The sequence below is a fragment of the Egretta garzetta genome, unplaced genomic scaffold (assembly GCF_000687185.1).
Source record: "Egretta garzetta isolate BGI_Z169 unplaced genomic scaffold, ASM68718v1 scaffold161, whole genome shotgun sequence".
In the NCBI taxonomy this organism is placed as follows: domain Eukaryota; kingdom Metazoa; phylum Chordata; class Aves; order Pelecaniformes; family Ardeidae; genus Egretta; species Egretta garzetta.
The window spans coordinates 738163-763070 of record NW_009258754.1 but is presented as its reverse complement, the minus strand read 5'-3'; the positions used below and the strand labels follow the sequence as shown (position 1 = coordinate 763070).

At 39.1% G+C, this 24908-nt stretch overlaps 1 protein-coding gene across 4 annotated transcripts in view; it reads right to left on the bottom strand.

Annotated features, from left to right (window-relative positions):
• Positions 1-24908, bottom strand: part of DOCK10 (dedicator of cytokinesis 10) — a 78430-nt gene that overhangs the window by 31462 nt on the left and 22060 nt on the right. For 3 of the 4 annotated variants that reach the window (XM_035888857.1, XM_035888858.1, XM_035888859.1), the window contains 16 exons: positions 24621-24700; positions 20984-21171; positions 20303-20368; positions 19346-19438; positions 17323-17446; positions 17052-17173; positions 16288-16374; positions 15648-15740; positions 13464-13582; positions 10501-10570; positions 8221-8334; positions 6971-7042; positions 6182-6328; positions 4200-4283; positions 1815-1911; positions 513-557 (listed from right to left, as the gene is read on the bottom strand). In XM_035888857.1, coding sequence (XP_035744750.1) covers positions 513-557; positions 1815-1911; positions 4200-4283; positions 6182-6328; positions 6971-7042; positions 8221-8334; positions 10501-10570; positions 13464-13582; positions 15648-15740; positions 16288-16374; positions 17052-17173; positions 17323-17446; positions 19346-19438; positions 20303-20368; positions 20984-21171; positions 24621-24700 — 1601 coding nt within the window. The remainder of the gene's footprint in view (positions 1-512; positions 558-1814; positions 1912-4199; positions 4284-6181; positions 6329-6970; positions 7043-8220; positions 8335-10500; positions 10571-13463; positions 13583-15647; positions 15741-16287; positions 16375-17051; positions 17174-17322; positions 17447-19345; positions 19439-20302; positions 20369-20983; positions 21172-24620; positions 24701-24908) is intronic. The other variant, XM_035888855.1, reaches the window with a different exon arrangement.

Below are 24908 nucleotides of genomic sequence, written 5' to 3'. Positions count from 1 at the left end.
CCCCGAGCCCCGAGCAGTCTCCCCGCGACCGACCGACCGAACTAACCGCCCCCCCCCAAGCATGACGTTATATGGTATGGAATAGCTCTTTGGTCAGTTTGGGTTAGCTGTGCTAGCTGTGCTGTACTCCCAGCTTGTTATGCACCTGGGCAAGCAGGAGAAGCTCAAAAAGTCCTTGAGTAGTCTGAGCACTACTTGGCAACAGCTGAAAACATCAGTGTGTTATCAACATTCTTCTGGTACTAAATCCAAAACACAGCACTATGCTAGCTACTATGAAGAAAATTAGCTCTATCCCAGCCGAAACCAGGACAGAGGCACAGAGTCTGAACTGCTGTTCCCATATTCTAGCTAGAATTCTAAACCACAGGGATCCATACTAATTCCCCTTTTGAAAATGGTAAACAATTTTTGCCTAAATTTGCCACAGTTCAGTGGCAGTGGTCAAAGTAAACCTTAAAGCTCTTGATCCACAATTCTGCTTAATTCTTATGCGGTCACTTCATTCATACCTGATGTTCGATATTCCTGTGTCGATTCTGAAGGTGTCACAGGGTCTTCATTTTTCATAAATATAAAACAAAAACAGGCAAAAATAATGCATTTTTTTTATTTAAGTGTAAAAAAATATTTGCTTTCTGTCTTTTTATTTTTTTAATTTGACGCAAATTTGAATGAAACAGCTTCTATTGTTGAAGAAAGCTATGAGGGTCAGAACTGAACTCACTTTTTGATGTTGAAAACTGAAGCAAAAAGGAGACAAGGGCCCACAGTTTGAGAGATGCTGCATAGAGAGAGGATTCTGCCTTCCACTGGAAGACACCTTCCACTCCCAGCAACTTAAAGGGCCACATCCCAAGTGAACTCCCCAGGGCCCATGGAAAACTGTCAGAACTGGGAATTGTGCCCAGGCCTTTGAAACCAAGAGGAAAAGCACCCAGTACTGGGCATTGGCCACAAAGTTTGGTTCAAAATAACAGATTTCAATGCACGAGATGCACGGTGGCTGCTGGCTTTGGGGCATGGGCAGGGTGGATTCACTCCTGTGGGAAAGCATAGGCAAAACCTGTTTGTGCTTCTCTGCAAAACACAGGCTACACACAGTATCCTCTCCCTGAGAAGCAGCTCAGGAGGTATTACTAACAGTTTCTGAAATGGGCCTCTCTTGCCTTGCTGCTCCAGGTAAAACACTGCAGTATGCGGTGACCATGTAAAGTTCAGGCTTGCTAGAGGCCAAGGAATTAAATGCTCCTGGGAGAAAAGGGCTACTGCATGGGACCTGCCGGCCACTCCTAGAGATACTCTGGAGGCATAAAGTACTAACGGCCTGTTATCTAAGAGATGGATGTTTCCAAACTCCTACTGCATGTCCAGTTCAGATCTTCCCCGCAAAGGAGGGGCTGTCATACTCCTAAAAGCAGCAGGAAAGCCTGTTCCCAAATAGTAGAGTTTCACAGTGCCCTTATCACTTCTTCACCTTCCTGCTGTACCTGTTCAACCCCCTACCTAGCTCACCACCTCCCACGGCTACTGCAGCTTTAGTAATTAGTCCTCACAGATAGTCCAGTTTATTTGCCTCAAAACTTCCACTGAAAGTCACCTCCCACTGACTAACTGGGCAGTTAGGGGTTGCCTTTATTTACAGGCATACTGAAATGATGTTATTTTTATCACACTGCTGAAGTACCACACCCATTTGAGGCTTCTGTGCCTGATGTGCAGGCATGATACTGCAGAGAGTTAATTGTTACCTGCTCTTTGAACGTCGCGGTAATTCGCCATTGCACAGAAACCCTTTTGGGGTGGTGCCTTACCAGGAATGTTTGAAGACCGTATGGGCAGGCACAGAGGGATAAAGTGCTCATGGTGACAGACTTCTTGGAGAAAGTCAAATTTGAACTGATGTAAAGTCTGAAAATCACAACAGGCAATGGCTCAGTTCACATTAAAACAGGGAAAATGGTAAGAGAGAGCTGCACTACTATTCACCTCTACCTCAGAACTCATACTCACATAATGAAACCTTATGGCTTCTTATGCCAAGCTGCACAAATAAAAAACATTGGGCTTTTGTCTGTTATCAAATGAACTTGTCACAGTCAAACAAGCTTTTTGGATCCCTCAACTATGATTTTGCATTGAAGATACACTGATAAATATAAGCTTGATCCAAGCTAAATATTTAAGGTATATTTAAAGCTACACTTGGTCTTTTGATGGTATATACTATAGCATATAATCATAGCGATTATCTTCTCCAGTTCACATAAATTTGGGACCGTCATAATTATTATGCCTAAAATGAAACTAGCATTTCTGCTGCCACCGTCAGGCTAGGATACCTGGAACATGCTCTTTTTGGAGTCTACCAAGCAGTGGATGGTGCAGAATTTTTCCCTGAAATGTTTTATCGCACTGTAGTACCTCATCGGGAATACAGCTGGACACGCAATTCAGGGTCTAATGACAAATAAAGAAATGAAGCACCTGAAATGCATTTCCCAAGAGGAACTGTGACATTTTGAGGGAACACAGCAGTGAACTGAATTCTAATGATGTATTTAAACTTCTGAATAAATATTTCTCAAAACAATGTTTAAATGTCAAAATATGGAATAGAAATTATGGTGCTTCATTCACAATCACAACAAATTCAAACTGCAGTGTTATGGACTGATATAACCACAAACTGTTTATTCAAGCAGCAAATTGCACTGTTAAATTTTCTGAAGAGAAAGGTCACATTGCAGTATCATCTTTTTGATACATGAACAGTCCAGTTAAAGAAGCAAAAGACACACAGAAAGAAATCCTGCAGCATGTTTAAATGACCGACACTTGCTTAGGTGTCTGACCGAAAATGAAAACAGTGCCAAGGCCTTGCTCTCCTTGAGGTCAGAAATCTCTGATTTTATTTTGTGGCTATTGTTTTCAAGTCCTGGAAGGCCTCTTCCAGTGGTAACTCTGTCTCAGCTCTGCAGTGATTCCACTTCCACGCATCCTGGCAGATGGCTTTGGAGGGATGCTGGGTGGCTGGCAATGCGCACACACTTACTGCCAAGGAGGTGCTAAGTTCTGCCCTGCACACTGACTAATCTCAGGCTTTCTCACTGGCCATTAATTGACTTTTTTAATTAAACATCTGTTTCTGTGTTTGAATGTATTTGGGGAAGTTTGAAATGTGGAAACCATTTTCAGATTGCATAATATTATTTACAGAATTGTAGACTTCAGGCTATGACATTAATACAGAGAGACTCCATTCTACATCTGTTCCAGAGATTAGGTGAAAGACCCAAGTGCAGCATGAAGCCAGTTTTAGGAAAAAACAAAACAGACCTGGAGTAATCTTGCTTATTACTTACAAATGCCCAGATCACCACTAAAGAATTATAAAAAGTTAACGGACGAAAGTTTTGCAAGCTTTTTTGAGAAAGACAAGTCATTCAAAGCGTGTATATTGAATACATTCTGTTATCTATCATCTTATATGCTCCGGTATGATAGCTCAGAAACCCAGTCATGGAAAAGAAAAAGCCTGTGATTCTCCCTGATGGATGAAGAGTAAAGGAGTCAAGCTGAATAATTTGGGGACCTCTTGCAGTTTGAAATTTATTGTTCAAACTATAGCACTGTTATAGAAGAAATTCAGGCTGCAAGGAATTTTCCTTATAGCAAGCACAAACTAATTTGAAGCAGATTGGCTTTCTTGCATCATCAATGAGGTAAAAGCACATAATTTCTTCAAAGTAACTAAGATGTTACATTCTCATTTGAATTTACACAATGGTAACTCGCTGATAAACTCTTACTTTAACCTCCTCAAAGCAAATTACTGCCAGTTGCTGCTGATATTTATAGACCAATCCACAAGTGTATTCTCCAAAGATTCAAAGCTTGAATTCAAAGAATTTCTGACTGGTCAGCCTTTTGCATGTTTTGGCCTGAGCAGTCTTTGCAGAGTCTGCTCTCACAGGGCTCAGTGAGTAGTTGTCTGGACACGGCTATTTACTCCCAGAAAAAGGGGATAGATGGCTCAAAACCAAGAGGTATTAACACATATTTACAGTAAATGTTTTCACTAACTTGAGTTCTAAACATGGTGAAGCCATGGAATAGATTATAAATTGTTCCAATATAGAAATACTCTGCTAGTGAGTCACTTGAGAAAAAACAAACAAACAAATTAAAAACTGTACCTTGCTATCTCCTGTTCCAAACATACTTATGTAATTGTTGACCATCTTGAACACAAATCCACGATCCATAAATGTAAAACAGCGCTAAGGAAGGGGGAAAAAAAATTATTATTTTATAGCCCAAAAAGCAGTACATGGCCTTACACACCTGGCTGTTTGCCTTGCATCACCTATCAATCATTTGCGCAGCTGAAGTTAGTCTTACAGCAGTGCAAGGAAAACCAGGGAACTGGTGAATCCAGCTTGATTTTAAAATTTATTTCCAGTAATAATAAATTGATCAAACTTTTCATTTCCACTGTGTCTACATTCTAAAATAACTATCACAGCGTACAGCGCACTAGGAGAAAGCTTATCTAATGGAAGTCATTCATGTACCACAACACTCAATCACCAGAGGTGGTACATGATGGAGCCGACCTGACTATCTCCTTCAGTGACAGAGCAATGACTCTTCAGGAATCAATCCAGCCACAATACTTGCTGTCTACGAGCTACATTATCTCTCTGGGAGCAAATATGCTATTGCATTACTTTATGATGAGAACACTGCTCTTGCTGACTGATGGGGCTAAATAGCCAGAAGGTACAATAAAGATTTTGGGGGGCTACAGTTACTGACATTTTTTCCTTGCAGAGTCAGCCTACCAGATAGGGAATGCAATCTTAAACTCCCTCCTTCTCTGGTGTTCCTGAACTCTGCAAAACTAGCAAAGCCCCGAGCCACACAGCATTCAAAGAAAGCAGCTGTAATCCCAGCCTGGAGAAAGCCATATCATCTCTAACCTAGGTAATTCTGTCTAGCAGACTAGATTAAAAAAGAAAACAAAGCACAGCCATATGCCATATCATATGATGCAACATCACTGTCTTCCCAGTTTAGCCGAGTAACACACAAAAATAGTATGCAAATCTGCAACACCTCCACTGGTGCAACACCACACAACTACTAAGTCCTTCCATCTATGCTCCTGCCTCAAACCAGCATCATTTTCCAAACGATGTAACATACGCATCGATACAGCTTAACGTCAGTATGCCAACAGCAACTAGGGCTTCTATAGGGTATCAGCAACAGAGGCCACCACAGTGGACAGCAAGTTTATAATTTATTTCACCTATGCATGAAAGGAGAAAAATGCACCTTCAGTTTGTGATTGTTTTCCTTATAACCCCACAGGAACATTTTCTTGCTGGAATACTTCTCTCTCCTAATGCTGTGCTTCAATTTGTCGCAAAACATTTGAGCCTGCGTTTCAGTGTGTACTATATAGTATATAGTTCTGTACATCACACCATTAATGGAAAGGGGTGTGTGCCCAGTTTAAATCTAGATTAAGTATTCGGCCACACAACTTACTGAATGGCAATTTTTCCATGCTCCACAGCTAATTCAATGCTGGGAAAATAAACATAATTGACAAATATTAGGGCAAAACCATAAATTGCAACTCCTTTTAGTGACTTTTCCAAAGCATGCGTGTGTTTTCTTATATTTGGCAAATGAAAGGGCATTACAGAGTTAAAAATGTAGGTTGCAGTATTTCACATAAGACTTGCAATTTGCTTATTCTGGTTTGTAAAAGCCACCCACTTTGGTTGTGATTAGGAAACAGTCATTCAGAGCTATAGTATGTAAAAAAAAATACCTGCTCAGCTGTAACTACTGTTTCATTTCTTACCAAACTTTTTACCCATTTGGACGTAATGTAAGAATCTGCAAAATTTGAAAACTTGGGCTCTTTCAGAGAATAGATATGAATGAATCAAAATTGCTTTAAAGCAGACTTAGATAAAGCTTTTGCATTCTCAAAGACCCAAGGGCATAGAAAAACTGAACTATAGGTCAACACTAAACCTGGAGATTGAGGCATCATTCACTCGGAATTGTTTTTATTCCCTTTGAGTAGATTAGAATAGTCTCAAGTTTGCATCAAGTATGGGGAAATAAGTGCATATACTGTAATGATAGAACACCTCACCTTGAGAAATTTGGCAGTGCTGTAGTTAGCACTTCTGGTTTCTTCAAGAGCATCTTTGTACTTCCAAACAAGATGGTCTGCCAAGACCATCACAAGTGTATCCAGCGCAGTTTGAAATGATTCTGGAAACCTCTGAGTTCGAGAAACCTAAGCAGGAAATAGATCATCACTTGAGAGTGTATGATGTTGCACATTAAACCTGAAAATACATTCAGGCCAAGATTACAGACAATAAACCACAGGTCATTCAACACAATAAAAATATTCCTAGAGTTCCACGGATCTATTCTGAGTATAAATCCCCAAAGGAAGAATCTGGTCCATGGGAAAGCGGGAAATCTTACCCTCAAATTCCAGCACAAGTATACTAAGAGCATCTTTGCTAATCAGGCAGAGCAGAGGCCAAAGCACTGATCTCCAGCTATGTAAGGTTTGCTCAAAGCAAAGTAGAGTTTCTAGATCATTTATTTGCTGTCTGGCATAATCATCTGTTGGGTAACCAGCAGAAATTAGAGAATTCTCATTCCATTTTAACTGACCCATTACAAAGCTGACGCAACTGTATTTTTTTGCCCACCAGTTCTGTACAAGCAAGAATATGTTTGAGCCTAGCAGGTAACACAATGTTTTTGTGGGTAAAATCGGTATTTTATAAAGTGTAACAGCATTTCTTTTTTTTTGACCAGTCAAGAAGAAAAGTCCAAGTATGTGTATTTCCTAGGATTCCACATTTTATATTTTCCCTAAGAGACTGACTACTTACTTAATTGAGATCAGGTATATACCTACCTTTGTTTTTTTTGTATCAACCAAGTGCTGGGCCATTGATTTTAAGATAACTGCAAAGAAGAACCAGGAATGCTGTTCAAAAGAAGGAAAAAAGAGATTAGGAAAAATTATTATCTGATAAATACTTTACAATGCATTACCATTCCTTATAGATGGACTGCATTTCTCAGTAATGCACAATGATAAACTCTACGTGACAAATAAATTAAAGAGCCCAAGTGCCATGTATTTGAGTAACACTGGATCATGTCCTTAAGAGAGCTGAAGCCATCTGAGGCACTTTGTCACTGTGGCTCTGTGCAATAAGGAGCGTGCAAATGCAGGTAACCGGCAGAAATGCATGATGCAGAGAACCTCAGAAAACAGAAGCCGAGAATAAACTGTTTTGTTAGTTCCAGCAGATTGGTAATTCAGCCCAGAACAATATGGTACTTGTTTAAAAAATAAACGGAATGATTCTTCAAATACCATTTGTAATAGTGAATGGGTAGGATATAGATTAAGATCAGTATCCTCACATTTCTCAAAAGATATGTGAAACAAATACACTCAAAAAGCTTACAAATTGCAACAAAAACCTCACAACAAACCCAATCACAAGTACTTTTGCATGGCCCAGGCTTTTGTGCCTTTTTTAGGCTATTTTTGCTATTCCAGTGGCTCAGTGCAGGAAACAGAAACTGGATCATTCTAACCAGTTGAATATAATTTTGCCATAATTTTTGCTCCTGAGCTGGACTCAGTAGCTCTTATACCATAACCGACAGACTCAGTGATGGGGCTTGCACATCTATGAATTTCTTACACCTGGTTTGATATGAAAACCCTCAGGAAACCTCATTCATTCTCATTTTGGTCACTGTCAATCAAAGGCAGCAGCTGAAATCAGATATAAATGTCTTACTTACAGATGAATATTCCCTCTGCATCTTCCAAAATAAAAATTTTAAAAAGTATCCTAAACGTAATTGCTCACATATTATTGTGTAATAATTAGGTTTCTGACTCAGACTGAGCTGTAAGCGAAAGGAGGAATTTTATTATGCAAACCACTACATTCTGAGAAACATGTTATGCTGAGAAACCGTAGCAAGTCTGGTAAGTCTGGGCTGTTGAATCACTTCAGGATGTGATTTGTGCAAAGCTCGCACAGGTTTGAAAGAGGAGAGGAGAAAGAGAGGTGACAAGTGAGCTTCAGGCAGAAAACCAGTAGTAAAACTACAAATCTGCTAATTCAAGCTATCATTCACCTTTAAAACCTGTTTCATTGTTACTTGGTCATTTAACTTCAGAAGGCCAGTCATATTCTTGGCCAGCTCCTCATGAACAGTCCTTTCTTCACATGATTTGGTCTTGAACACATACTGAGGAAGAAAGGAAAAATAAAAATTATCAAAAGGTACATTAAAACAAATATAAAAAACCTCAGTAGGAGAAGATAAATTATTTATACACCACTAACAGCTGACAACCTTTGCTGCCAAGATATCTTGACTGAACAATAGATTCACATAAAGTTTAATTCCCCTAGCCGTGACAGCACAACACTGCTCCCCCTACAAAACCCCAGTTTTAAATACAACTTGCTGTTGATTTCAGCTTAATGTGAACCAAGAGGAATTTCTGCTTAAAATCAGTGCTACAATCTATTTTTTCAATAGGGCATAGGATCCTGACACCTCTAAACTGCCTTTCAAGCTGTTTCACCAGGGGAAAAAAAGAATAAGCAAGCAGAGGAAGTACGGAGGGTTTTTCACCCACCTAGGTCAGGGCCACCTTTCACTTGCTTCTTTCTTCCAGTGGTAACAGCTAAGTCAGAGCTGGTGACAACAACTCTTCATCCTGAAAGGCGTAGAGCACCCACTGGAGCTGACAGAAGGGGATACCTATACCCCTTTTAGAAATCAAGCTCTCAAGAGAGGAATTTATCTACCAAGTTGCTCAGAACTCGTAAATCTAGTATGAGTTTTATTCAACATTTTCAGCTAATAATTTGGTACTGGGATCCATTACTCCTTCCCTAAAGCAAGAGCTCTGCCAGTGCATCGGTTGGCATGAAACACCTTTTCTATTCAACCAGATAGGTAAAAGAAAGAAATACCACTTGAAAATATCTTACTAATATTCAGCCTTGTTTCCAGGGCAGATGCCATAAGCCTCTCCCTATGCAGTTTGACACTTCTGGGTCCAGTTATTTAAGTCAGTGTGATTTAGCATTATTATTGCATCTGAGTGACTCACATTTCTCAACTTACTTATTCCCAAAGTATTTCTAAAGTAGGTATTCATTTCCTTACAGATGGATAAAAGAGATAACAGTTATTGGCTTCTGACTGCTGCTGGAAATGGGAACACAGGCTAAATGGACTTGTGGTGTGGCCTAATAATCACCTGTTATTTCAGAGATATTTAGCTGCAGTAGGTGTCTATTGCAATTTTGAAAAGTTATTGAGCAGAAGAGGTGTTAATACCCACTTAATTAATTACATTTAAATGTTACATAGGATATTTATTTTGGAGCCTGAACAGTTCTGCTGGACCTCAGCAGAATTCTTCTGTGCTTAAATCAGAGTGCTTGAGACTAAAATTTGACTACTAAGATGCTGAGATGCATCACCTGTAAACACATACTTTCATGAAGCATGAAAGTAAATCCATATCATGGAAATATCAACCAACAGTTGTCAACACTGAAATTAAAACAGTTTTCCATTTAGTATCCTAGCTCCTACCATATTTTCATTATTCTACCCATGAACATGCTGAAGTTTCAGAGTTCATCATGAATGTATTTGCTTTCACTTTATTCCTAGAGTTAATTAAAATAGCCACCCCCCCAAAAAAAAAAAAAAAAAAAAAACCAAAAACCCACAACCCCCAAACTTGTGTCATATGTATTACTCATAATCCACAAATGCCCTGCAAGGTGGGAAATTCTGTTTAACACCATTTCACAAAGACTGAAGCTAAGCCCATGCTCCTAGAAGCTCAGTGGAAGTGCATTTTTATACTAGGTCTTGCTTCTAAAATGTAATCTCCAGTCATCAGCCCACTGTGGAGAACTGTCCCTCCCACGTGCCAGTACCCTTTAAGAGTGCACTGCAGCTTCCTCCTCCCATGCTTACTCAACTTGGTGTCCTACGGAAAGCAAGCTGCACCATGCAGAGGAAACATGAGCAGCCCTTTGTCCTCCTCACGGAGTAAGGTTGCGAGCCAGGATGCAGCCGAGTTTGGTGGAGAAGGACAGGAGTGTCCCTGCTCTACAGGGTGGCCTTAAAGCACAGAGAGGCAGTGTAATTTGTTCAAGGCGACACAAGAAACTTACGGCAGAGGAAGAGAATTGACTTGGCCTCTTCCAAATCTTACATTAGTTTCCTAACCAGACTCACCCAGCCTACTGGTGGCAGAAAGCTATAATGTAAATGTAGAGAAAGCTACAAAAAAGTACAACTAAGAGTAAACAGGAAAAAACCCCACAAACCCTAAGCCTGCCCCTCCCCCCCCAGTTAACAGCATAAAAACAATCATACCGTCACGTAAGAATTGATGCAGTTGTCTAGTTGTTCTTCATGGCACTTAGCAACAATGTTAGTAAGAACCCTGCAAGATAAAAAAAAAAAATTAAAAAAAAAACTGAAATTGAGCTGTTTCATGTCATAAGACAGAGAAGGTCTATCTGATGCATCACATTGTTCTGTTACTGTAACCTCATTTAAAACAGTCCATGAGGGATGTGATCCAAATGATGAATACTGCGTGCAGAGACTGTCCCACTGGGACAAAACAGTCACTCCTTGGGCCCTCCACTGGCATGGATTATGCTGTTACATATGCATTCATCTAAGAAAATGCACCCAGTTTTAATGATTGTAACTGTACTGGCATTAAAACAAAAGAAAACTATTAACTAACCAAAGCTTATACAGACCTTGGATGATTAGGAATAAGAAAAATTAGAGTGCGTAAGTGAAACAGAGATGCAAGATCCTCTCTCTGGGAAGGCTACTTGTCAGGTTCCCTCAAATCTTGGTAATTCTATAAAGTTCTGATACTTTGCCTACGATGGCACTGATAATCAAAGACAAACACAAGCCCAGGCTCAAACCTGAGCGTGCCCCTCTCCTGCACTGTTTGCCCATAACCTCGGACTCAGCCCCAGCCTGAGTGCCCAAGCACTCAGGAACAAAAGGCCAAGCACAGCACCCTCCGTTACCTAGAAAGCCTGGACATTTGGTGCAACCATAGACACTCTGAACTTCTGTAGATCAGCTTAGTGATCAGCAACATGGAAGAAAATTGCCTGGGTCATGCCAGCACCCACTCTCACAACCTGAACTTCTACTAACAGCAGAGATGGCACTACTTGCGACCGGGTGTTTCAGCAAAGTTTTCCATTTGTACCTGGGCCATCTTTCTTTGAGATCATCCCATTTCAGAAAACACAAGTCTGAGAAAGAAGTGTTCTTCAACTTAACCATGAGATTTCCTCTTGATTACTGGGATCTTATTTAGAAATATAGAAATAATATAGAAATAATATAGCAAAGACTGCAATTTTGTAGTCTTATTTTTATGGTAAATGAATGGGGAGGAAACAGTTAATGATTCTCAAATGTAGAAAATTAGTGAACCTTATCTCAAATTCAGGGGTATGCGTAACAGTATGACTAAAATGGATTATTAATATGCCTGACTGTGGTCCACATACAAGTAGTCATTTTGACTAGCTTGGTGATTTGAGTGTTTTCTGCCAATTCTTACTGGATTCAAAAGCTTTGTGATTCTTTTAATGCAGTATTTTTCATATATCTCATTCCTAGATATTAGTAGAAGTAAAACTTGTAGCAAAACACGAAAGCTATGACAAAATTAATTGTGCCCATTCTGATCCTTCAGCCTTTATTCTGATTTGAAGCTGGAATGAGTTCTGGCAACAATGAGACACAGAGATGATGACATGACTGGGACCCCAGACAAGTACATCACCATGAGAGAGCATAAAAGGAATAATGTTTTCTCCCCAACACATAAGCCAATCTATGCTCTCATTCTGTTGTTGTTGCTTTTAATATGTTCAACACAAGTTGCTTCAAGCTATTCAGAACAAAATACAATGTGTGTATATGTAGGACACACCAATGAATGGCACACATAGCAGACGTGCGTATTCCTGTTGACATCAACACTACCAACACAAAAGCTACCACACATACAAGAAAAACACTCAGGATCCTTCTTTTTTTTAGCCAAGTGGGTGTCCAGTCAAAATCTGAAGCATGAAAAAAAATTGACATCCTTCCATTTTTCCATTTAATCATTAAAACTATTTTTTAAACAGTTGCTTCTTCTATAGCATTTCTTTTCCAGTCAGTTCACAGATACTGAAATTCTAGCCTGGGACACAATTCTTCATTCTCCCTGCCTACCCCAAACGTCAGTCGATTTGTGGCCATAAAGGGGTCCAGAACAAAGGTTCGACTGCCTCTCCCCCTTTGAAAACACTACGCAGTGAAGAAATCACACATGTTTACAAGGAAAGTTTCTTCTAATCCCAGTGCCTAGGTGTGGTAAAACTGGACTTTGCCCTGCAAGGTGCCATGATCCTTCGATAGAGAATATTGAAACTCTAGCTTTCCAAGGCCAAGATGAGGAATTCTGCTTCCTTGCTCTAAATTTTCCTAATTAACCTTTCTTCAGGAACTAATTCTGAAAAACAATCTGTGGAAAGAAAGAAAATATGCTGACAGCAGATTAGCCTAAGAGGGTTGCTGAGGACAGTTGTCATTTTTTCCTGCTAGTTGTATTGTAGTCCCCATGTTTAGGTACTGGCAGAAATACAACAAAAATACCATTATGGCCAAAAGAAAATGCAATGCAACTTTCTGCCCTCCTGCAGAGACCAATAATAATCTCTCCAGCATTTTTTTTTCCTGCTGCCCTGATTAACAGCATCAATAAAGACAATTTCATTATGTGAGGGGTGAGAGACTCAGCAAATCATTCCAGCTGTTTGCCTGCTCACTGGAAAATGCTTCCATTGCTCTTCAGTTATTGCTGATATACTCTAATTAAAAAATGCCCCAGAACAGTGTGACCTGGTTGTTTGATTCTGCGTTGGATGCTGCAAGATGCTAAGTTCTTCCTATGCTGTATTCCACATCCTCAGACCCAAACATAAACCATAATTGATATTCAGCTTTGTTAGGAAGCACTTAGTGCCTTAAGAATGAGAACTTTACCTACGATTGCCTCAGGGTACAGAGACACATCCACCAGAGTCAATGATTTCCCTGTTGGTATCAGTCAGCCACACGATACCATGCTCTTCCATGCATTATTTGCGGAGCCCTGTGTTAAGGGGGAAGCAGGCATTCTCCCCTACTGAAGTCTAAATGTCATAGTCAGCCTTTGTAAGAGCAGCTATAATTGGACTAACTTCTACATTTGCACTCTAGAGTGAATTCTTTTCCTCATACAGAAAGTATTCAGATACCTGGTCACAGCTGTTGTAACTTCATCATCACTGTTTTGCACCAAAACCCAGAATAGTTGATTCAGGACTACAGGAAGAAAATTCATAATTACATGGATTTTCTCAATCTTCAGCAAATTCTGTAACAGATGCAAGAAAGAAAATGAGAGATTTCTGATATGAGCAATGAAAGCTGATTACTTGCTTTCGTGCTTCAGCAGGTAAAATGCAGTGCAGCCACTGGTGTAATAGAAGTAGGAAAACAGGACAACTAAGTAAAGAACTGGTTCCCCTTGGAGTTTGTTTTAAATATGACCATCAACACAACTGTAGGTATTGTTCAAATTTCAGAATTCCAATATTTTGCTCTACCCTGACTTAAAGGAAAAAAGAAAAAAAAAGAAAGAAAGAAAAAAAAAAAAAGAGAGAGAAACCAAATCCAATTTTCATATTTCACTAGGGATACATAGGCAAGAGCAATAAAAGAACTTAATTACTATTTTCAAGACATGCATTTCCTAATATTTTTAGGAAAACTCAATTTTTTAATGCAGAGATCTGATAAACTGAACTTGTGGCTAAAATACTTACGTTAAAAGCACATTGGTAAAAAGCAGTATTATCGGTCTAACCTGACTGGACTGGCATTATATTATCTTCTCCGATCAAGGAGGATATTGAGGTTTTAATTAAAAAAAAAAAAAATCCCTCCTTTGAATTCCTTCTAGTTTTTCGTTTCAGTAATTTCCAAATCATTCCAGAATTTCTTCAAGGGTACGAGTGACTTATAAATAAAAGCAAAATACTCTGGGGGATATTACTTATTGCCTGGTTATATAGCATAGCTGATCCCTTGTCTCATACAACATTGTCTCTATTTTCTAATAAAATTACTGAAATCTTTTTAAAAGGTAAACTACAAACAGCAAATAAAGAACATTACAGTCCTGGTAGTTTAGGTAACTGACTTACTGTCTAGAAAGTTGTGAAGCTTTCATGGATTCTTAAACTTTGTCCAATACGCTCAATAGCTTGCCCAAAATTAACAGTTAAGGACATCATTCTGTAGAGATATAACCTCTAAATAACTCTGATGCTTTGATTTTTTAAAACATCCCTTAATAATTTCTTTAAATCAAGGCAATACTTAAAAATAAAGCAATCCCTTTCAGGTCTCCCTGCATCTGTCAACAGAAGTAGTAGCCACTTTTAGGGACTTGCTGAGAACTGCCATGATTTATTGGAACTTATTGTTTTCTTATTAAAGCAAAGATCTTTTCCCAAGCAACTTTACAAAATCCGATTAAGGTACACTCAAACAGGAAAACATTAACAACAAAGAAACGGGGCAAGCACTTACATGACAGCAACATTTTAATCCCCAAACACCTATTTGATTTTACAGACTGCTAAAAGGAAAAATAATAAATGAAAGTAATATGTAGCATGTTTTAGAGCTAGTACTGTGGAACAGTGTCACAGCTACCCTTCAGTCTTCTTGCTTATCTTCCTGTTAAAGTTCATTAAGCAGATTGCAAAGCGAGAACTCTGAATTTCACCATACATGAACAGGCAAAGAATCACGGCCCTACATTTACCTGATGGTCTTCTAATTTGCTTGTTATACTCCTTTCTCACAGCTTTTGACCTCTACTGAATAGTCACATTTAACGCAGTTCTTGTTTTATTTGTTTCATCTCTGTAGAAAGGGTACATTCTTTCTGATTTCAGAACTCAACAGGCAACAAGCACCCTTGATTTATACAGGTAGAACACCCTAAACAGCCCTTTGGCTAGCATCCAGGTTTTTAGAGTGAAAGTATGAAGAGCCAAGTAGGAGGTAAGCATACAATAAGGTAAGAGAGGACTAGCAGGGATACTGCAGCTCTACAAGCTACAGCTCCTTTTCCTGGACATTCCTAGCGCAACATTACACCATTGTTTAACAGAATTTGAGTTTTGGCATAGGCTGGATTACCGAAGTTGATGGGGCAGATGCCACCACGCTCTAAATGAGAAGGGATGGGAGACAGCTCCTTGACCAGTAATGCATCTGTCATATCAAGTAAATCTAACTGGAGTTGTCATGGACCCATTGTCTCCTGGTAAGTCTATGGCATGTTTAGAATTGTGCAGTGATGGATCAGTTGAGAGAAAGCCCTAAATAAAATTTTATAGTACAGTTTGTGCTGCAGGTTACTTTACCTTACAAGAATTGATAAAGTTTGAGGTAGGAGGCTGGGATAGATCCTTTTCCCTTTCTTGGCACTGATGGAAAAAATTATTCAGGTATGGATCCTAAAATGATAGACATTCACATTAATGTATGTGATATAAAGGATTAGAATTCAGTTCCATATATTTGCTACAGCAATCACCTGTGATACCGAAGAACACACTTGGTCCCTACTGCCTTAGATATAAGACACAGAAAGACAGATGAACTTATTTAGCCCAACCCCTTGGCCAGCACAGCCTGTTATATACAGTTTATTTCTAGGTGCTTTAACCACTCTTTTTTCAGTGTTGTGAGCAATTAATTTTTTCCTCACAATCTAAGGGATTTCAATGGACAGTTTTGTTTTTTTTTCTTCCAGGTGCTCACAATTTATTTTCTTGCTTTTTAAACTGATATTCCATGATTCTTCTGTTGGCATAATCTTAAATAATTTATATTTTTCCTTCAAGTGTGTATTCCATCACTGTCATCTTGCTCCTCTACATTCAAATAACCTTTAAATGTTAGAGAAACAAATTCAAACAAAATTTTAAAACATCTTTCAGACATCCCTTGACACTTTTTGTTTGTAAGCAGGTAACAGAGCTAAGAGGAAATTCGGCTTACCTGAGTATTTATTGTCGATACAACAAAAGTAGAGACTTTGAAAAGTGGTTTCCCACTATCTACCCATTTGACATCACAGCCAATCTGCTATTAAAACAAAAACAAAAAAACATTTTCCCACTTGTTTCCTACATATTCAAGTCTTCATCAAACTTCCACTGCATAGCTTTGCACATTTGTGCGTGAACTGTGCTGGCTACAGTGCTTTCACAGTCTCAGAATTACTGCAATACAAACCCACTTTTCAGCAGAAGCCCATGAATGTTATCATTCAAGGGACCATCTCACTGCCCCACCCTGTCCTCATGACAATAGTAAAACAAATACAAGGAGGCAGAAATAATCCAAACTGGATATGATCAGTGGGAAAATATGATATCACACCACAAAACTGGAGAATGAATCATGATCATGGATCACGTCAGCTGGAGAATGACTGTCATATGGCCTGAGTTTGTGAAAAGAGTTCTTTTTGACGACTCTCACTCACGTTTTGGAGAAGTTAGGTATAGTATTGTAGAATACACAGTTATAAAATACACTTTTTCCATATACACCTGTGAATCAGCAACATATGACTCTCAGTCCAGTGGTACAAACATTAGTTTATATACTCAATGATATGCACACGAATATTCTAAAACAGATACCCTATTTATCATTTACACTTCCAGTTAAGTGGAAACGCAAATCTGATCCAATGTGAAACATCTGCAAATAACTGCTCTGCACCATTTGAATAATATGAAAATATGAATTCATACCTTTCCGCTAGTTGGTTCTTGAAGGCTCAAGTAATTGGGAGGCAGACTGCTTGCTACTGGCACATTGTGTTCTTGGGAAGCTAACTGGGCATCTTTCAACAAAGGAAGCCATGCATATCCCACTGCGCACAAGAACAAATTGATATGACTCTGGAAAAACAAGCTTCTCAAGTTCAAAGGAAGACAACAATATCTAGCCAGAAATTCTGCAATCCTTATTTGAATGTACATAATTTATATTTATAATTGAAAGTAATTCTACTACAGGTACCTGGTGTTTCCAGAGCCTCTTTCTTTTTGGCATTAGCTTTTGCATTTATGTCACAGGTGACATGATAAAATGAAAACAGAATGTGGTGTTTCTTATGGAGTTGAGTGGGAAGTTCAATTTTCACCTGAAATGTAAAATGTTACACCTCACTTTAGTTTAAAAATCGATTAAACCAGGCATCAGAGATGGTCTAAACGAGTGACATATCTCTCTACACAGAGGTCTGAGTACAGCATGCCTTTACTGGCTAATGCTTGTCTGCATGGGTAATAGATGCTCTCTTAAGGAAATTGTTTAGGATGATCCTCCATCACTTTTACTTAAAACAGCTTTTTTCCTCTCTTTCTTGTGGATGAATATTTGCATTTATGATGAAAGTGTGTAAGATGAAAGAGGACAGAACTAAAGAGTGATGGACCCTGCTTAGAAGTGATCACCTGCACTCGAGCAGCCATCGATAGCCATCACCATTCCCATATTTTCAGGATGACCAAACCAAAAACTAGAAGACATCTCTGTTACTACTTCATCATCATTTCATGGCAAAGACCAAGTAATAAAGGCTGACATGAAAATAAACTTTTATTTATAGTTTCTGCTCAGTCTTAAATCCCATACCATATCATCCATGAATCCCTACAGATTGGGTTTGAGGTATTATTAACCTATTGCAATAAAAATACAAAGTAATCAAAACTTGTTACCATAGGAACTAATAAAAAAGGGCTCCCTTGCCCTTGTGAGCTATCATAAAGTTTAGCCAAGCTAATTCTATGCCTAAAGTAAGGTTTAGAAATTGTTGAAAAATGCTTCCAGTGTTGAATCAGCTTATGGGTAAGAATTTAATACCATACACGTAGATACAAAATGGGCGTTCAGAAATGGAGATTAAATCAACTTTCTTGGTAACATACCACATTCTTTTAAAGACTGCACTTGCTGTACTAGGAACATTTAGGACAGGTGCACACCTCTTCCAGCCAAATCAGCTATTAAGATCTGAATTCAGCTCTTTGTTCAAGTGGAAAGTAATCTGCCCAAACCAGATGGCTCACTAGCATCCCATGAAGGACATTTTCAGATGTGTAAAAACCCAAAACACTGCTCGCAAAGGAGTAGTGGAGGGTTCAGGATGTCTGAAGATGGAATGCTTTAAGTTCCACCTCAGTTCCTAAACTTTGAATCTTAAAATCGATACTTCACATGTAGTTGTACATTATCTGTCCCTGCCTGCCATTTTATTGAAATAAATTTTAACTGAAAAAGGAAGTTTTTCCAAGATCAAGGCAACAGTTTGGAAAACGCTGGCTATATACTAACGCTGTTTGCCAGCCCTATCACTACACATAAAGCAGTAGTGGAAAATCCAAACAGACATGTGACATTCACAGGCCATCAAACACACTAGTCACTGAAAGGGTAAAATGAAGTTCACCTGCAGAAAGCCTGGGGAATCAATACTTGGTGTGTTGGTGAAATGTAAAGATGCATGTGCGACTAACATTTGGCAAAGGCCAGCATATGAACTCTATTCTATAGCTGCATCCTCAAAAGCACCAGCTAAATGACTTGCTGCAGCCACAACACGTCACTGTACAGTCTGTTGAGACCACTGGATCAATAAAAATGCTCCAATGCAGATCTTATATCTCAGAAGGGGATTTGTTCTGACATTTGGCTCCACCTTTCATCATAATATTTACTGTTTCCATTAAATTTAGAGATGCAGCTGGACCCTTAATGTAAATCAGACATGCATTTTAGAGAGCTAGACTGTTCCTAATTAATTCTACAGCATCTTAACTGTACTCAGAACATCTTACAAAAGGAAGGATTCACTGTGTTGATTTCAGAAAAAAAAAAAAACCAACCAAAACATGAGACTGTATGTGAATCTACATAACACAGGCCCATCCAGATACACAAGCAATTGTAAGAGAAGTATTCTTTACATGCATTTTTCTGTCTCACTGGCAAACACCTGGGATTGGCAGACATTTAATGAAAGAAAAAGCAGACTGACCTCATCATAGAAATCAGGATTCTGGGAATGATGTAGCACAGCGGTGTAGGCTGCCGTTGTAAATAATGGTCCACCTGGCTTCCCATAAATACACTGATAAAAGTAACATGCTTTAATTACTTTGTGAAATTCTGCTGATGATACTAGCCTTGGTGTATCTAATATGAATGTACATTGAAAACAATATCATGAAAGATTGATAATTAATTTGATCAAACATTAAATGAAATATTTTAAGTGCTCAAACCTGCAATTTTTTATACACACTTCCAGTAAAAGTCCATTGACTCTGTGAAAATTACCCTGCACTCTACTAAGGAATGCAGACTCCTTAGACTTCTTCCTTGCTATTACCAATTTCAGAGTTGTCTGCAAAAAGCTTTACATAAGCTATTTCACTTTTATGCAGTTCAATATGCACTACAATGCCTTTACTGACTTTTCAATGTTACAAAAGCTACACCAGTTAACAGTCTCATTGCTGGCAGAATCCAGGCTGGAGGCTATTGATTATTGAGTGATGACAACTTTATTTAGTGGTGGGGAAACTACAGTAGAACAATACTATCCAATAACCCTTGGCCAGTAGCAAAGTCAAGAATTAAGTCTAAGGGTCTTCTAATTTTGTGCCTCACTCTTTTCAATCAAGTGTCCATAACTCAGTGAGAAATATACGGTAAATGGTAAGTTTTAGAATAAGCAAGTTGCACTGGGGTAAGTTTTCTTATATTGTTATCTTTCCCCTCCAGCAGTCAGAAAGCTGGCACTGCAAAAAGGCACTGAGCTGGAGTCATCATGACCAGCTGGGATCAAACAGAACCACAGTGCAAATGTAGAAGGATGCATGACAACATTCACTCTTTAATTGTTCTGGGTTAGTACAGCCCTGAGGCCTGGGTTTTGTGAGTAATGTCCTCAGAAACACTGTTCTCTGAATATACTCTTGCTGTGGCTCACCTTCAGTGGCTTTGCTCCTTCTTCGTCAGAGCTTTTAAATTCAATGCACACTGTTATATTCCGTGCCTGAAAAGACAAGACCGCATTAAAGATTAAATCAGAAATGGGATACCCATAAAAACAGAGGCAAACTATAAGGGCTGAAACAAGCTCTTTTCAAAATCAGTGTATCAACATTTAAAATGCCTTTAAGTCACAGTGATATCACTAGAAATAAAATGTCCAGGAACAATTGGCAAAATGCAAGCCAGACCTCAAACTGACTGTGTAGAAGCAGATTATAAAGCGACCAGCACTTACCCATGTCTTGTCCTTAATTAATTTTCAATCACCATGAAAACACAAGTAGTACTCAAGTTTAAGAAGTACAAATATGAACCACATTAATTTTACTGCACACATCATTTCATTAAAATACAGCCCTTTTGAAAATTGTGAGAAAGCTATTACCACATTATCTCTCTTTGAATCACTGATACAACTTAAAACTAATCCATAGATTCATTTCATTAAAATTGTACCAACGTTTTATGACTGCAAAAATTGGAAAAGATCAAAAGCCACATCAGTGACTCACATCACCATTTTCCCCTCCTTTATGATGAGTACTCCTTCATTTCAGTGAAATCTCATCCAGTACACTACTACCCAACGTTGGCCTGAATTGGTCACATACTGTACCTTGTTGAAGTATTTTTGGCTATCATACTTGAGGTGTTTTGGATATACGTATATTTGGTTCTTGTATACTCTGTAAGGTCGAGAATATTTTGTTGATTCCTGTACAAACTCCTCAACTTCCACTGTAGGTTGATGCTCCTTTATGTCATTAAATGGCTTGATTGGAATAAAAGATGAAGTTACACAGTCTTCAAAAGAACAGAAAAGAAAACCATCACACATTATGTTTGTTTTTACAGTCTTACTACTAAGAGTAATTAATATTGAGATGGAACAAGTAAAATCCTGCCTTAACTTGCAATGAATAAGTAATGCTGAGATGCAACCGGTCAAATCCATGTTACCACAGAACGGTTATAATGTATCAACCTTAAATGGTTTACCTCTTAAATGAAACACTACAGCACTGAAAACCTCTTCTGACACACACAGTCTTTGATGGCATTTGATGGCATAACAGCACCATTGGTATAGGGATGGTTTCAACAGAATATACTGAGGTGATGCTGTTTCTAATTAATTTTACAGTTCAGTATCTCATTTAAGTTTTTGTATTATCTAATAACTAATAAACAAAATGAAGAAACAAGTAGTGCAGAAGTACATTAAATATATGATGCAATTGGGATAACTGAAATCGGATCAAGAAACAGAAGATATATAAGCAATCTGTCACCCAGACAGGGAGAGATTAAAAAATGGATAGAGTATACTCTGTCTGCCTGTGCCATTAAATCAGTGAGACATTTAACTTCAGCATGGAGAACTCAAGGGCTATTTGCACGAAAGCAGTGAGAAGGGTCACCAATTTTCGGATGTCCCAAGCTATTTCTGGGACAAGCAATTTGATGGTCCTGCCTACAAGTTAATTCCTCAAACCCTAGAACAACCCACACGAAAAGCCTACCAATTGGTGGCGAGGAAGCTGAAAGAAGATAGTGATCCATTGTATGCACTATGCCCGATTTTACTTCTTTCTAAACTAGCACAAGAAGAAATTGCCAGTTTCAGGATAGTGGAAGTCCTCTGCAGCCCAAGCACGTGGGGGAGAAGCAGCTCTACAGCAGCTACAGCAAGGTGGTTTCTCTTTGCTTTCTTTCAAATCGACACTGAAAACTTTCTTCCCAGCCAGCTGCCCACCAAAATGTGAATGTGGCCGATTGACTTGTACACCCAGCCAACAGACACAGCTCCTGAATTAAGCTGGAAAGAACCATATATGAAAACTTCTGTCTTTCCCAATCAAAATCAGCAGCATTAAAAGGGAACAGCTAAATTAAATCACTTGCATTTGTGAGCCAGAAGTGACCACTGCCTGCTGTAGAGAAGAAGCCTTGAGAAGGTTTATTGTCCCCAGCGCCAGCAATAATTCCCTCTGGATGATCACACAAATTTCTCTGTTGGTCAGTGAAGATACTGAGGGTCATATACAAACTTTTGAAGGTTTGCTCTTCTGCTACTAACATTGCCAGCACTTGGGAGATTTGGCTCACTGCTCTTGGCCTACAAAGCTAAGACGGGCAGCTTTCTGTTTGGGCAAATCTCAGGCAACCCATCTTAAAATAGAGAATGTGCTATGTCTTATAATTTTGCCATCTGCCCCTCAAAACTTAATTTCCAAGCATTCTGATTGTGTTCATTTCTGAACATTATTAACCTTGTTTTTCATTAGAGGAATCTGGGGACCAACCCAAGGATTAGAATGCAGTGCTAAGGCCTCTCGGCAGGGCTCTTTCTGTGCCCTCTGCACTTCCAGCAGCCCGTAGAAAATCCACAGGGAAATAGAAATAGTGTTGAACTGAACACAAAAAGGGGAGTAAGTAATAAACTAAGTTTTTAAATACCGGTAGCTCAGATAGGAGAGCAGTGATAGCCTGTAGAGTGTGAGAAGAGGCAGTAATAACAGGAAGCAGCCAGCTGGAAAATGAAGGCTCCTGCAGTCAGTTGTGAAGGTCTGGTCTCTCTCTGCCCCACTGCCATTGCATGGACATGCATATGGAGGCAACAGCCCAGCTTGCTGCCAGCCACATGGCTCTCGGCTACAAGCTACTCTCCATGACTGCCCTCCACAAGAATGAAGCCTCACAGCTTGGGGTTCTAATGAGTATTTTAGGGGGGAAAGCAGGGGATGTAGCAGCCACAGTAACTGCTGCCCTACTGCCAGCTTCAGGGCCCCGACCTTCCAGCGCGAAGGATAACAAGCAGGGACCACGCAGCGTGGGTGGGAGCTTCAGGAAGCTTTTCCTCTCTTCCCCTTCGCTAGAGCTACATGAGTTTGGCTTCCCCCCATGCAGCAGAACAGGCAGAAGATTCGTCTCAGGTTAAACACTGTCAGACAACATGCCCCGCTATACCACTGGCTCCAGCTCTTGTTGTAGCTATTGTAAATAAAGTCTTATAAAAACAAAGATCTACTTCTGTTGTCTAATGCAAATTGATGCTAATGCAAAGCAGGGTAGTGGTTGGGTCCTAGAGACAATCATACTGGCAAATTCTTGACAAGATCTTTGGACAACTTCCTTTTCAGTGGCTGTTCTTGGCAACAAAGGATTTTAGCACTAGCCTAGCATGACTTATTTTGGGTGGGAAGGAGGTATTATAACAGAATTGGTTACGGTTATTGCTATTACAAGCCTTCCTTCAGAGCTGGCTGAACTCAAGACGAGTTTTCATGGAGATTTTAATGAATCTGCATGGAAGTTTTCTGACACAGTTTTTAACGCTGAATAAGGCTGTAAAATAATTTAAGATAAATTTTCCCCATACCAAAGAAATGTTTAAGCTGTTACTCCCTAGAGTGAGGGAATTTTCATTGACTTTCCACAGGAACTGGGCACTTCACTAGCACATACCCTCTAAAGCCAGACTTTCACTGGCCACAGTGCACACCGAGTCAGGCAACAGTACAAGGCCCAAGCTACTTTGGACCATTTTTCCTAGTCTGAACTATCAGTTTCTTTTAATTTCAAAAAAACCAAAAAAATTGCTTTTGAAATGTTAATGAAACTACTTTTTTATCTAATACCACATGAAGATGGTATGAAGATGTGTGATGATAAGACTTCAGAGGAATTAATTTGGCCCTGAGCTTTTTGCAACAGTGGGTCACAGAAATGTGGCCCTTGAAACAGAAAATTTAGAAAAAGATAAAGAGGATCTAGTTAGAAGCATCTATCTTAGCAATTGCTACACTGCTGCCAGAGTGGCCTCTGAATGAAGTCCTCCATCCAGTCTGCATTCTTGAAGTGTGCTGCATGTCCCATATGCGCTAATTCACAGAAGATATCAGCATCACCGCCCACCAGCAGTGCAAGGCTATTAACCTCAAGCTATAGAAGTTCACTCAGCTCTTTGGCCTAAACCTTTAGAGACCAAGAAGCGGTCCTTGGACTTCCATCACAAGTGGATTGAGCATCTTGTGTTCTGTATTGCTTGGGGTATATCTGGCCAGGTACAGGACGAAACAAAGAATGGTGTAATTAAATGTAACCAAACCAAGAACACTCCCCCTGCACACATTTTTCTATACAATGATGGACACTTCTACCAGAATTGTTTCAAGGCAGCAATTATGGCTGGAAAGCCTATGACAATGTCCTATTTAATTATAATAATTAATTATAAAGTGGAATCATACTTGGATGTTCCAAAGGAACACAATCAACTGCAATCTCCAAACAGCCAGGTATAGTCTGTATTTTGCTAATCTTCTCTGCTCTGCAATGACAGAAATGAAAACATTTTAGAAAATCAGAACAAGGGAGATAAGACCCATCATAGGAATTAATCTAAAATGAAAAACAGACTCTGATTTAAGATATAAATATATATTAAACACATTTAACATACACCTATTGGCTATTAAACTCAAATCAAATGCAACAACAGGAAAGAAACTTGGTGTGTTTGAGGTGCTTTTTTTTTT